Raw genomic sequence first — 14,278 nt, forward strand, 5'->3', positions numbered from 1 at the left:
TGATGACGCCTATACGGAGGCCACAGACTGATGTGGAGAACCGCTACAAGATGCCCATGCAGCGACCAGGGGTGTGACAGAGAGGTGCTTTGGGCTGCTGAAGATGAGCTTCAGGTGCCTGGACCGCTCTGGAGGGGCCCTCCGGTACCCGTCAGATAGGGTCGGCCGCATCGTTGTGGTCTGCTGCGTCCTGCACAACATAGCCCAGCGGAGGGACGATGTGCTGCAGGCAGAGGAGGTGGAAGGGGAAGAACAGCAAGACAAGGCGCAGACCTCCCCAGATGAGGAGGATGGAGGCAATGGTCAGGACAGGCGGGCTAGACATGGGTGGGAGGCTGCCCACCGTTACCGGCTGGGTCAGCAGGCATGGGACAGGCTGATAGCCACCCGGTTCACGGACTAGGGGGGCGTGGGAATCGCCGAGTATGGGCACAGACTGCACACTATGGCACCAGCCTCCCACCCTCACCCCACCCACCCAACACCTACCACCCTCACCTCACCCACCCAAGACCAATCATCCTCACTCCGCCCACCCAACACCAACCACCCGCACCCCACCCACATGCACATCACCCCTCCATTGCACATCCACCTGCGGCACAACGGGCAGGGCTCACACGGTTTAATAACAAACAGTTCATACACGTTCCCTAGCCCCAGAAGTCATCTGTGACCTGCACCCATGCCAACTTACTCAGTGTCTAATTTTTTGGCCTTACAGGCCCTATGACTACGTCTAGGTGGTTCCCCAGACGATGCAGCAGAACTGGAGGTGGACTCCTGTCATTCCTGCCCTGTGACTAGGGATCCCTTTGGCGGCCGTTTCCTGGGGCGGCCCGGCCTAGATGGGCCAGGCTGCAGCTCGGGCGACTGGGATGGCGAGCTGCCAGCCTGTCCTGGCCATTGCCCACCAGATGCACCTGGGACAGAAGGGAGGTATCCGAGGAGTCGCGGTGTTCCGGGTGATGTGTTAGGCAGGTAGGTTTGATGTGGACTGCACTCGATGCAGGGAAGCTAGAAACAGACGCCTAACACTGGAGAAGATCCAACACTGTTTTATTCAACGATAGAATTAACATACATATTCAGCTGTGGGTCGACACTATACTGAACTGACTGGAGTCCTTGTACTACCCTGACCAGACTTACTAGCTCCGGCATGCTGTTTGCACTGTGCACGTGGACTCTGACTGTCTCAGTGGCTGGCTCCCGAGAGAGCGGGAAACCTAGTGCCCTCTGGCTTTATAGTGGTAGTGTCCTGTCCGGTGATTGGCTGCACTGTGCTGTGTGCTTACTGGTCATCCTGTGTGTCAATCACTGCCTGTCTGCATCTCATTATATACATGAGTGGGTATTATGACACCCCCCCTTTTTTTTCTATAAATAAATACTAAGGTGTGCGTGCGTATATATATATCTGCCTGACTATATACAAAAGGTGTCTAAATGAACGTATATACATAGGAAGGTGTCGATAGTGCAGATACATGGAAAACGAAACAATATTTACAGAGGTTAAATCGATGAAGTCACAAAATGTACAAAGGTTCAGTCTACAGATTCAGTCTTTGTGGTGGGCGACGAATTCTTGTCGATTGCCGCAGAGGTGGATCAGGAGCCGCCTGCACGTGGATAGGCGGGATCGCTGCCATCGCTGTGGTCGCATTGGCCGGCAGGATTGCTGGTAGATCGGTGGCCTCGTCCGGAGGAAGCATCGTAGACGGCGGGGCACTTCGGTCAGGTAGCGGGCGTGGAACCCTTTGCAGTGCCCATCTGTTGCGCCGTAGCAGGGAGCCATCAGCCATGCGGACAAGGAACGATCTTGGGGCCACTTGTTTGATCACAACAGCTGTGGCTGACCATCCGCCCTCAGGCAACTGGACACGAAAATGATCAGTTGGGGCCAGCTCGGGTAGATCCGTGGCATGAGCATCGTATGTGGCCTTCTGTTGGGCCCGTGACTGCTGCATTTTCTGTAAGACCGCAGGGTAGTCAAGGTCAGGAACATGGATGGCTGGAACTGTGGTCCTCAGAGTGCGATTCATGAGCATCTGCACTGGAGACAACCCAGTGGACAGTGGGGTTGCCCTGGATGCCAGCATCGCCAGGTTGAAGTCGGAGCCTGAGTCTGCAGCTTTGCACAGCAACCGCTTTACAATATGGACCCCTTTCTCGGCCTTCCCGTTTGACTGCGGGTAGTGGGGACTGGAGGGTACATGACAGAAATTGTAGAACTGTGCAAAATCAGACCATTCCTGGCTGTAAAAGCAAGGACCGTTGTCGCTCATTACCGTGAGCGGAATCCCATGCCTGGCGAACGTTTCTTTGCAGGCTTTGATTACCGCCTTCGACGTGAGGTCGGACAGTTTCACCACTTCTGGGTAACTGGAGAAGTAGTCGACCAGGAGTACATAGTCACGCCCCTTGGCGTGGAAAAGGTCTGCACCTCCTTTGGACCACGGAGAGGTCACGATCTCGTGCGGTTGCAGCGTTTCCTTGGGTTGAGCTGGTTGAAACTTCTGACAGGTAGGGCAATTGAGGACTGTGTCGGCAATTTCCTGGCTGATGCCCGGCCAATAGACCGTCTCCCGAGCTCTGCGTCGGCATTTCTCGACCCCAAGGTGACCCTCATGGAGTTGGCCCAGCACCATAGCCCGCATGCTCTGAGGAAATACGATCCTGTGAGTTTCAGAAGGATTCTCTCCACCACCGTCAGGTCGTGTTTTACGTTATAGAACTGGGGACATTGTCCCTTCTGCCAGCCATTGGTAAGGTGCTGCATCACACGCTGCAGCAGAGGATCCTTGGCCGTCTCCTCACGAATTTGGACCACCCGTTCGTCAGAGGCCGGAAGGTTGGTGGTACACAACTGCACTTGCGCCTCTCTGTGACAGATGAAGTCATTCTGTTCACACGGTGTGGTAATGGACCTGGACACAGCATCTGCAACGATCAGCTCTTTGCCTGGGGTGTAGACAAGTTCGAAGTTGTAGCAGCGTAGCTTAAGAAGAATTTGCTGTAACCGAGGTGTCATGTCATTTAAATCCTTCTGTATTATATGGACTAGAGGCCTGTGGTCCGTTTCTACCGTGAATTTTGGCAGGCCGTAAACGTAGTCGTGAAACTTGACTATCCCTGTCAGGAGGCCCAGACACTCCTTCTCAATCTGAGCGTACCGTTGCTCAGTGGGCGTCATGGTCCTGGAGGCATACGCCACTAGAGCCCAGGGCGAGGAGCCATCTCGCTGAAGGAGCATCGCCCCAATACCTTCCAGGCTTGCACCAGTCAATATCTTGGTTTCCTTGGTTGGGTCGAAGAACGCTAGAACCGGGGCTGTGGTGAGCTTTGCTTTCAGCTCACGCTATTCCTCTTCATACGTGGGCAGCCAGTGGAATTCCGTCGACTTCTTGATGAGATTGCGGAGGGCCGTGGTGTGGGATGCCATATTGGGAATGAATTTCCCGAGGAAGTTGACCATCCTGAGGAAGCGGAGGACCACCTTCTTGTCCTCCGGGGTCTTCATGGCGTTGATCGCCGAGACCTTGTCGGCATCTGGCCGCACGCCCTGCTGCGAGATGTGGTCACCCAGGAACTTAATATCCGATTGACCAAATGAGCACTTGGCCCTGTTGAGCTGGAGACCATGTTCATGAATTCTCTGGAATACCTTCTTGAGGCGAGCGATGTGTCCCTGGGGCATTGTGGACCAGATAATTACGTTGTCAACATATACTCCCACCCCCTCGATGCCCTCCATCATCTGCTCCATGATGCGGTGAAATACTTCGGAGGCAGATATGATCCCAAAAGGCATCCGGTTGTAGCAATAGCGACCGAACGGGGTGTTGAACATGCACAGCTTGCGACTGGACGCGTCTAGCTGTATTTGCCAAAAACCCTTGGAGGAGTCCAGCTTAGTAAAGAATTTGGCATGAGCCATCTCACTGGTCAACTCTTCACGTTTTGGCATCGGGTAATGTTCCCGCATGATGTTGCGGTTTAGATCCTTAGGGTCAATGCAAATGCGAAGCTCCCCTGACGCTTCTTTACGCAGACCATGGAGCTGACCCAGTCTGTTGGCTCTGTGACCTTCGATATGATGCTCTGGTCTTGAAGGTCCTGTGATTGCTTCTTCAGACGATCCTTGAGGGGTGCTGGCACCCGGCGTGGTGCATGAATTACAGGTGGTGGCGTTCGGCTTGAGCAGGATTTTATTTTTATTTATTTATTTTAAAATGTATTTTATTTTTTAAATAAATTTAGAGTACCCAATTCATTTTTTCCAATTAAGGAGCAATTTAGCGTGGCCAATCCACCTACCCTGCACATCTTTGGGTTGTGGGGGCGAAACCCACGCAAACAAGGGGAAAATGTGCAAACTCCACACGGACAGTGACCCAGAGCCGGGATCGAACCTGGGACCTCGGTGCCGTGAGGCAGCAGGGCTAACCCACTGCGCCACCGTGCTGCCCGTTGAGCAGGATTTTATATCGGTATGGGAGCGTGCCCATTCCATCGAATACGCTGTGGCACTGCGTGATAATGTCATCTATGTCGGCTTACAAGTTTCCATCAGGCGAGGCCGTCGTCGGTGATGATGACATGGGGTGGACTCGCTGAACCAGGTTCAGGAGCTTGCAGGCTTGAGCACCGAGCAGGGACGCTCTGTGAGGCCCGACGATTTCAAACCGCAGTGTTGCCTTGATCGCCTTGTTGGATACCCCTAGTTGACAGGAGCCACTATGGCGTTGACAGGAGCCACTATGGCATTGCCATTGTAGTCAAGGAGCTGGCAGGCCGGTGGAAGAATGCTTGGTCTGGCGCGGATGGTGTCGAGGTCGGATTTTGAGATGAGGTTCGCTGATGCACCGGTGTCCAGTTTAAATCGGATGCGAGCCTTGTTAACTGTGAGGACAGCAGACCACTCGTCGTCGGGATCCACACTGAGGATCGAGAGGCGTTTCGCCGTTGTGGTGGAAGGCAGCGCATGTGTAGTTATGATGTCCACCCGGTATGGGGACTTGAGGCACTCAGCATCAGGGTCTGTTGGGCTGTCGGGATCGGAATCTGGCATGCCTTGTTGTATTGAGCGGACACTTCTGCGCTGCAGCTGGGATCGCTGGCTGCTGAGCGGTGGAGCAGATCTGCAAAGGGCTGTGTAGTGGCCAAGCTTGCCACACTGTAGACACCGGCGTCCTTTTGCCAGACATTTCCGCTTTAAATGGGCGGAGCTACAATTCAGACACGTCATGACGCCGACGTCAGCGCATTCCATGCGCCATCGCGCATGCGCAGTGCGGTCGGTCGACGTACGCGCCTGCGCAGTTGGGTTGGCAGGCTCGTCGTCCACTTGGTCGTGGCGCGCATGTGCAGGGACCCTGGGAAAGAGCGCGAAACGGCCACTCTCCTCAATGCTCAGACCCTGCATTTGTGCAATGGCCTGCACCCGTTCCGCCTCGTGGGAGGCCAGCTTTGCAGTTTCTGCCGCCCTGATGTGGGAATAACGATTCTTAGCATGCTCATGGACAACGCACGTCTCCATAGCGACAGAGAGGGTCAACTGTTTAACTTTCAGGAGCTGCTGCCGAAGGGAGTCGGAATGGACTCAAAAACGATCTGATCCCGGATCATGGAATCAGCCGTCGAGTCACAGTTACATGACTGCGCTAGGATGCGGAGATGGGTCACAAAGGACTGAAAAGGTTCATCCTTACCCTGAAGCTCTGCTGGAAAACGTACCGTTCAAAGCTCTCATTCACCTCAATGTCGCAGTGGCTGTCAAACTTCAGCAGGACTGTTTTGAATTTTGTTTTGTCTTCGCCGTCAGCGTACGTAAGGGAGTTGTAGATGTGGATGGTGTGGTCCCCCGCGGTGGAGAGAAATAGCGCGATCTCCCTGGCATCCGATGCTGCTTCGAGGTCGGAGGCCTCGATGTACAAGAAGAACTTTTGCTTGGAGATTTTCCAATTGGCGCCGAGGTTGCCGGAGATGCGGAGGAGGCTGGAGGTTTTCCATTTCACCGGATGGCTGCTTGCTGGTCAATGCTGATTCACTCGAGGTAGGTCCGTCAAGATCAGTATCACTCCGGTACCATGATGTGTTAGGCAGGTAGGTTTGATGTGGACTGCACTCGATGCAGGGAAGATAGGAACAGACGTCTAACACTGGAGAAGATCCAACACTGTTTTATTCAACAATAGAACTGATATACATATTCAGCTGTGGGTCGACAGTATACTGAACTGACTGGAGACCTTGTGGTAGCCTGACCAGACTTACTAGCTGCCGCATGGTGTTTGCACTGTGCTAGCTCGTGGACTCTGATTGTCTCAGTGACTGGGTCCCGAGAGAGCGGGAAACCTAGTGCCCTCTGGCTTTATAGTGGTAGTGTCCTTCTGGGGATTGGCTGCACTGTGTTGAGTGCTTACTGGTCATCCAGTGCGTCAATCACTGCCTGTCTGCATCTCATTATATACATGAGTGGATATTATGAACACCGGGACCTCCCCTACAGGGGGACCCGGAACGGGCCCCAGCACCTCCTCCTCTCTCGGGCTGCCTGATGGCCCCCGAGTCTCTACATGGGTCGGGGAAGCGAACAGACCGAGCACCCGACGCCCCCCCCCCAACACCTGGCGCTGCCATTCCTGGAGGCCCTCCCTGATAACAAGGGTCTGCATGTTTGCAGCCATGGAGCTCAGGGAGTTGCCCATCCCCGTCTGTGTCTGGGCGATGCCGGCCAACACCTGGGAAATGGCGCCGATGCCCTCAGCGATGGCCTGCTGAGACTGGGCCACTGCCTGCTGAGACCGGGCCATGGCCTGCTGGGACTGGGTCACGGCGTTGAGCGCCTCTGCGATCTGCTGCTGGCTCTGGCTCATGGCTGCCTGTGAGAGGGCCGCCATTTCCTGGGTCACAGACGCCGCTCGTACGGAACACCCCACGCCATGCATACTGCGACCCATGCCTGACACCGTCGCACCCATTGCCTCCACCGTGGACGCCACCCGTGCGGTGTCAGCCTGGGCGGCACGCATGACCGGCACCACTACCTGCTCCTGCACGCGGATGGACTCCTCCACCTTCGTCTGCAGCTGCCGCAAGCCGGCCGTCACCCCCTTCGGCCGTCCCTTAGTCCGTGACTGCATCGGGTCTGTGGGTGGGTGTGGTAACTCCAGGAACCCGGGATCCGTCTGGGCGGCAGATGATTGCCTGCACCGGGCTGCTCTCCGACCGCCCGGCCCCTCGGCTGCTTCTGCCTCCACCTGCTGTACCGGGACGGCTGTGTTGTGCGCACCAGTTAGTGACCCAGATGCCTCATCGCTAAAGTGCCCAACCGAGGTGAGTGTCTCAGTGATGGTGGAGGGTGTGGGAGATAGCAGTGGCATAGTGTTGTGCTCCTCATCCGACCCGAAGTCCGGGGTCCCCTGGAGTGGTGATTCCTGTCCATCCGTCCCCTGTGTGTGGGTGTCGTGTGCGTCAGTGTCCTGGGCGTTGGTGTCCTGTGTGTTAGGGTCCTGTGTGTCGGTGTCCTGTGTGTCATGTCCTGGGTGGATGTGTCCTGGGTAGGTGTGTCCTGGGTGGGTGTGTCCTGTATTTGGGTCTCCTGGTTGCTTGTGTCCTGTGCGTCAGTGTCCTGGGCCGGCTGCGACGGGGGCCTGTTGCTGTGGCTGCCCTCCTCATCACTGGATGTGGCCCGCCAGCATTGCCGCACTCGCACTAGATGTGGGCGGTGTCCGCCTGGTGCTCTGGCTCTGTCCCTGGCTCTTGGCCGCCCTGAAACGTCCTGGGGGCGGCGTCCACCTGGTGCTCCGGGTCTGTCCCTGGCTCGTGGCCGTCCTGGAAAGTCCTGGGGGCGGTTTATGCCTGATGGGTCTGTCCCCCCCTTCTCTATTATCCCCCCTTCCCCATATCCCCCTTCCCATATCCCCCTTTCCCCCATACCCCCCATATCCCCCCTTCCCCATATCCCCCTTCCCCGGTATCCTCCTTCCCCATATCCCCCTTCCCCATATCCCCTTCCCTAAACCCCCCTTCCCCCATATCCCCCCTTCCCCCATATCCCCCCTTCCCCATATCCCCCTATACCCTCTTCCCCCATATCCCCTTCCCCAATATCCCCTTCCCCATATCCCCCTTCCCCCATATCCCCTTCACCCACATCCCCTTCCCGATATCCCCCTTCCCCCATATCCCCCATATCCCCCTTCCCCCAGATCTCCCCTTCCCCCATACCCCCTTCCCCATATCCCCTCTTCCCCCATATCGCCTTTCCCCATATCCTACCTTCCCCATATCTCCTTCCCCATATCCCCTTCCCCCATATCCCCCCTTCCCCCATAACCCCCCTTCCCCCATATCCCCCATCCCCCATACCCCCTTCCCCTATATCCCCCCTTCCTCCATATCCCCCCTTCCCCCATATCCCCCCTTCCCCCATATCCCCCACCCCAGGGGCCCGCAAGAAGCTCCACAGGGGTTAGCTTGTATTGCTTGTAATGCTCCCTGCATTGCAATCCCCTGCCTACCCTTAGGTTAATATCTGCATCAGCTAGATGGGGCCATTAAGTGGCATTAATTAAGTGGGCATCCCAGTTAACTGTCTTCGTTGGCAGCGGAGTGGGGAGGCCTTTCACGAAACGTCCCAGCACTGACATAATGGGGATGGAGACAGGAAGCTGGCGGGGTCCTCATTGGGCATCCACCTGTCTAATTAAATAACTTCACTGTCCCTGCCAGTAAACTCACCATGGGGGAGGGTATTAAATTCTGCCCAGAGACATACGATAGGAGACAGTGCCATTTTACATCATGGGGAACAGATCCCATTCTACACCAACACGCCAAAGGATACTGAAAATTGAAAGTTTTACCTCAATGTTCAGAGGTATATCTATATGTCACCCTTTTGAGAAAAACATGTGCAAGTTATCCAGTTTGTTTCTGCTGAATAAGGTTATTTATATGAACAGGGAATTCTCTTGCTCACTCAATCTTTGGTCATGAGCCCATCTACATTCATTCTTACTTGAATCTTTTCTTACGCTGCAGTTATCAATTTATCTTAATGCGCCTCCATTGCACTCTCAATCTTCTTAAAAACCTCTTCCATGCTCCATGGGCTGGATTCTCCGCCCCCCGTACCGAAATTGCGTTCGGCACGGGGGCGGAGAATCGATGTTCCCGACCGAATCAGGCCTGGCGCCACTCCGGTGATTCTCTGGGCCCCGGAGAATCAGTTGTCCGTGAAATACGCCGCGTGGCTGAGGGCTATTGACCAAGGCCCTCTCAGCGATACTCCGCCCCCGACCGGCCGAGTTTCTGATGGCGTGGAACTAATGTGTATGGCCGGTCGGGACTCTCACGCGGTGGCTGCGGACTCAGTCCGCGACCGGCCTGGTGGGGGATGGGGGGATCAAGCACCGGAGGGGGGGCCTTATGAGCAGCCGGGGCAGCGATTGGGCCGGTCCGATGCAGCGGCGTGCAGCCGATCAGGGGGTCCTAAATTGTGCGTGTTGGTCCATTTCCGAGTCCGGCATCGTGCTTGGCGTGGCCACTTGAGGCCGCCGTCATGCGCATGCGCGGACTCAGAACCGGATGTGCGGGGCCCCGTATCCGCAGCTAAAGCTGCGAGCTTCACGATGGGTCCCTGCTCGCCCCCTGCAGGTAAGTGAATTGATCTTTATTTTTTGCAGGAAACCGGCGTGGGGACATAGCCCCATTTTGGGAGAATCCAGCCCCACACCTATATTGTGGCACCGCAGAACAGTGCACCTCACAGCTCCAGGGACCCGGGTTCAGTTCCAGCCTCGGGTGACTGTCTGTGTAGAGTTTGCACTTTCTCCGGGTGCTCCGGCTTCCTCCCACAGTCCAAAGGTGTGCAGGTCAAGTAGATCTGCCTGCTAAATTGCCCCTTAGTGTCCAAAAGGTCGGCTTACTGGGTTACGTGAATAGGGTGGGGGCGTGGGCTCAAGTCGGGTGCTCTTTCCAAGGCTGATGCAGACTCAATGGGCCGAATGGTCTCATTCATGCCCTATTGCGAAAGGTAGTGCAAAGCCCTGGTGTTGTGTGCACACTCCTCCTTCTCTCTGAAGACCACAGTATTTTTACCCTCACGCCATGGTCTGCTCTGAATGTTCAAGTGATTTGACAGCAAATCTTTCCAACTCTTCCCTTTTTCCTGCAGCTCCTCCCCTCTTACCCCTCCTTATCAAACGCAATTACTAACTACTGCAGCATCCAGCTCCAGAGGTGAAGCTAAATTTATGCGACGTAATGATTGGCGCAAAATGCAGTATTTTCTGCAATCCCGAGTTAACATAATTAAAAACTTGTGGTTGGAATCCAGTACACCTTTTGAAAATAAAACCCTTACACCCTTGCCCCTGAAGCTATTGTTGTATCTATTGTTTCAAAGATAAATGAAAAGGGTTGGGTACAGTAAAAAATTCAACAAAATTATTTATTTCCAGGAATCCCGATGGTGATGAAAAGCCTTGGTGTTATTTTAAGGAGAAACGTGATAAATTAAATTGGGATCACTGTGCCATATCTCCCTGCACTGCAGGTGTGTATTATCTGTGTCAATTGCAGTTGTTCCATTAGTTATGTAATTCAGATGGATATTAGCCCGGTCTTACTTAATAAACGATAACGACACAGCAATATCACAATAATTGATGCAGTTAAGTCTTTGCTGGTTAAATTAAAGTGCTAAAAGTCCAATGCTAACTATTTTGAATCGAGAGATGGAATTAACTTGAAACCTTTGTAAGTTTTCCATATATTGAAGGATGGGGGCAGTAGTAAGCGAGAGGATTTTATCAAATCCTTTTTGCTGTGCATCAGAGTAACACCATTGGCTGGTGTAATGGCATGAATTATGCAATGACATCATCGGAGCGTTTCACGGACTTTTGTGGAGTTCGCCATTGTACCCTGTTTGAGCAGCAGTTTGGAAATAAACCCTTTGCGCTATTTGAACAAACTCAACGTGTGCCACCTGTGATTATATCTCTTTGCGGTTGCAACAAAGAATATAAACAAAAGAGAAACTGTCGGCGAGATGTAGCCCATAAGCATAAATGGGAGAAAAACAACTTTCGACGACAATTTTGTGAGCCAGAGGAAGGAATCATCTACGGAGATTCAGGCCCATACACCATTGGGAGTGAGGTCCAGAGGAATATCATCGACTTCCAAGGCCAAATAGTCTTCGTGGCACATGAAACAAACTCTCAAATAAATACTTGAACACCGTTCAGATTGTAGCAGGGCGTTGGCGAATCATCCGGTCGATCGTCCCCCCCTCTCCCCTCCTATCCATCATCCTCATCACTCCAGGCCCTGCCCACTGGACTTGACCCGCCCTGTCCCATTGTTACCTCGCCCCTGTTCCAGAATCCTCCCATCCACTTCCTCCCGAAAACACCTTACCCAGTATCGGTCTCCACCCCCCCCCCAACCTTTCACACCTCCAAGGCCCGTCGCAACCTGTTCTACCAGGCTCTGATGGCTGCAGCCCCTCCCCCACCACACTCCCATTCACTGGCCAGCCTAAACTAGCCAGTGTGGAGGCCCCTGTCCAGGCCTCCCCCCCCCCCCCCCCCCCCCCCCCCAATCCTCTCCTCTCTGCCCGGTCCCAGGAAAACAAAGAAATCCCTTTCAACACACAACCCCAGTATAAACACACAAACCCCAAAAATCCATCATTGCAAAAGATCTACATACACTCCTCCACCCCCCCTAACCTCAATCCAAGACCAAACCTCAGTCCCATTTCTCATTACTGCCCCAGTCATTCTGCCTTCACAAACGCCTCCGCTGCTTCCAACGTCTCGAAATAAAGGTCTTCGGAGTTGTAAGTCACCCTCAACTTAGCTGGGTACACTACGCCGAACCGCACCCTACTGTTATACAGTGCCGTCTTCACTCGGCCGAAGGCTGCCCACCTCCTCGCCAACTCCACAGTAAAGTCCTGGTATATATGTATGCCAGCTCCAGCCCACTTCACCTCCCGCTTCCGCTTTGCCCAACACAGGACCTTCTCCTTCACGTGGTACCTACAGAAACAAATAATCACTGCTCTTGGTGGCTCATTCGCCTTTGTTTTAGGCCTCCACACCCTATGAGCCCGATCCAGTTTGTACCGAGAGAGATATTCCATTCCCCCAACAGCTCCGCCAACATCTTGGCAAAACACTCTGTCGGCCTCGGGCCCTCTACCCCATCGGGCAGGCCCACGATCCTCAGATTTTGCCGCCTAGATCTGTTTTCCAGGTCCTCCACTTTGGCTCGCAGACCCTTGTTGGTCTCCACCACCCTCTGCAGCTCCTCACCCATTGAGGTGAGTTGATCACTGTGTTGCGACAAGGCCTCTTCCACTCCCTTCAGTTTCTCACCCTGCTCCCGCACCTTGGCTCATGTCCTCGACACCGCCGCCTTCACCGGGGCAAACCCTCCTCCACCAGCACCTTCAGTGCCACCATCATCTCCTCCTTCATCAACTCCATGTGCTTTGCGAACTGTTTTTCAAGTTCCACAACCGTCACCTCGGTCATCTTTTCTGCCGTGAACAGTGCTGCCCCGCCCAGCGACCCAGCCTCCGCCATCCTTCCAGTTGCTGAGCTGACCCTTCCACTCGACAGCGAACCTTCATTCACCCCCTTCTTCATGGCATCTTTCCTTTGGGTTTTGGACATCTTTCTTCCTTATGTCTTCCTGCACTTATTTAACCATAAATTGCCCCTGGGACTGGGCATTAAATTGTAAAAAAATCAAGCCTCGAGCAAGAGCCATCCAACGTGTGACCTCCTCCTACAGGCCACCACCGGAGGTCCAGTGCTAAGTCCAACTATGCTCAACTTCAGAAAGAAGCTCCCAGCATTATTTTTGGTATTCAAAGATTCCATAATTATTCATTTGACCATCAATCTACTCTATTGACCAACGATTGTCTCTTCTTTGGGTCGCATAAGGGGATCCCTTTGCTTGCTTCTAGTTGATTACAACGTTGGACATTAATTTTGTTGGCACACAATTATGTCATTGAATATCCGAGGTGTAAGCAGCACGCACATGGACGCTTTGTCTAACTGCACTGCACAATCAACGAGACCAAAAAGATAAACATAAATCTGATGAACACTTCAATGACATATTCTATCTGTCTCATGTGGAAAATGTTCTTGTAACGTCTCCTCAGGTGCGCAAATTTACCCAAGCAGATCCAGTGATGGGCAAGGTGTTGGACATGATTCAATCAGCCATTCTAACACAAGAGCACAGAAAGAACCCAGACCTTAATCCCTATCTTATCAGGCATCTTGAGTTGACAGTACAAAATGGAGTATTGTTGTGGGGTATTAGAGTAATCATTCTGCCATGTCTATGAATTAGAATCCTGGGACAACTGCATGAGGGCCATCCCGGTGTAGTTAGAATGAAGGAGTTTACGAGAAACTACACCTCAGGTGCAAAATTAACTGCAGCAATTGTATTAGCCAAGACGGGTCTGATTTCACATACTGTGCAAACTGACAATGAACGAATTTGGCACTGGCAAGCTGGCCAGTTATTGTCTGCATGGAATAAGAGTACAGAATCTGTACCAAATGTTTTCACCACATAGCGTATAGACAGCGTCATTCCAAACTACAACTGCCGAGATTATGGGACCTGTTATGTCAGCGTCGTCCACACAATCAGAGACAGTTCCTGAGTTGGTTTCATCAGATATAACACTGACCAGTGTACAGGGGGATACTCCTGGTACCCTGAAGAGCCAAGTTCCTGGACATCATGCTCTGCCAAAACGAAACAAGCATCCACCCTAGAGACTGTCTACCTGACCCTATGTATCAGTAACATAACAATGTTAGTTACAGCATAATGTGTTCGATTTGTGCTAAAGTGTTTGGGTAAGTAAAAATGCCAGGGACACTAAAAGGGTAAAGAGGGAGGGGTGTTATGTATCAGAATAACACCATTGACTGGTGTAATGTCACATGTTATGCAATGATGTCTTTGGGGAAGTTTCCCGGGCTGTTGTGGAGTTCACCATTGTGCTCTGTTTGAACAGCATCTTGTAAATAAATCCCTTGCTCTATGTTATACGAACTCGACGTGAGCCATCTCTTATTCTTTCTCTTTGCGGCTACAACAAAGGACACTTTTCAGTTTCATTCAGACGCAAGGCCAAGGCAAAGGGATTTATTTCCTTATATTAACAGTATCAGATCTTCAGATTCTCAAAGAGCAATCTGAGGGTCTGCCT

General features: G+C 53.0%; 1 protein-coding gene across 1 annotated transcript in view; it reads left to right on the forward strand.

Moving 5' to 3' along the window:
- Window positions 1–14,278, forward strand: part of habp2 (hyaluronan binding protein 2) — a 171,722-nt gene that overhangs the window by 40,810 nt on the left and 116,634 nt on the right. The window contains exon 8 of the mRNA XM_072477631.1: window positions 10,476–10,570. Within this exon, the coding sequence (XP_072333732.1) occupies window positions 10,476–10,570 (95 nt within the window). The remainder of the gene's footprint in view (window positions 1–10,475; window positions 10,571–14,278) is intronic.

Source organism: Scyliorhinus torazame, chromosome 16 (assembly GCF_047496885.1).
Source record: "Scyliorhinus torazame isolate Kashiwa2021f chromosome 16, sScyTor2.1, whole genome shotgun sequence".
Lineage (NCBI taxonomy): Eukaryota > Metazoa > Chordata > Chondrichthyes > Carcharhiniformes > Scyliorhinidae > Scyliorhinus > Scyliorhinus torazame.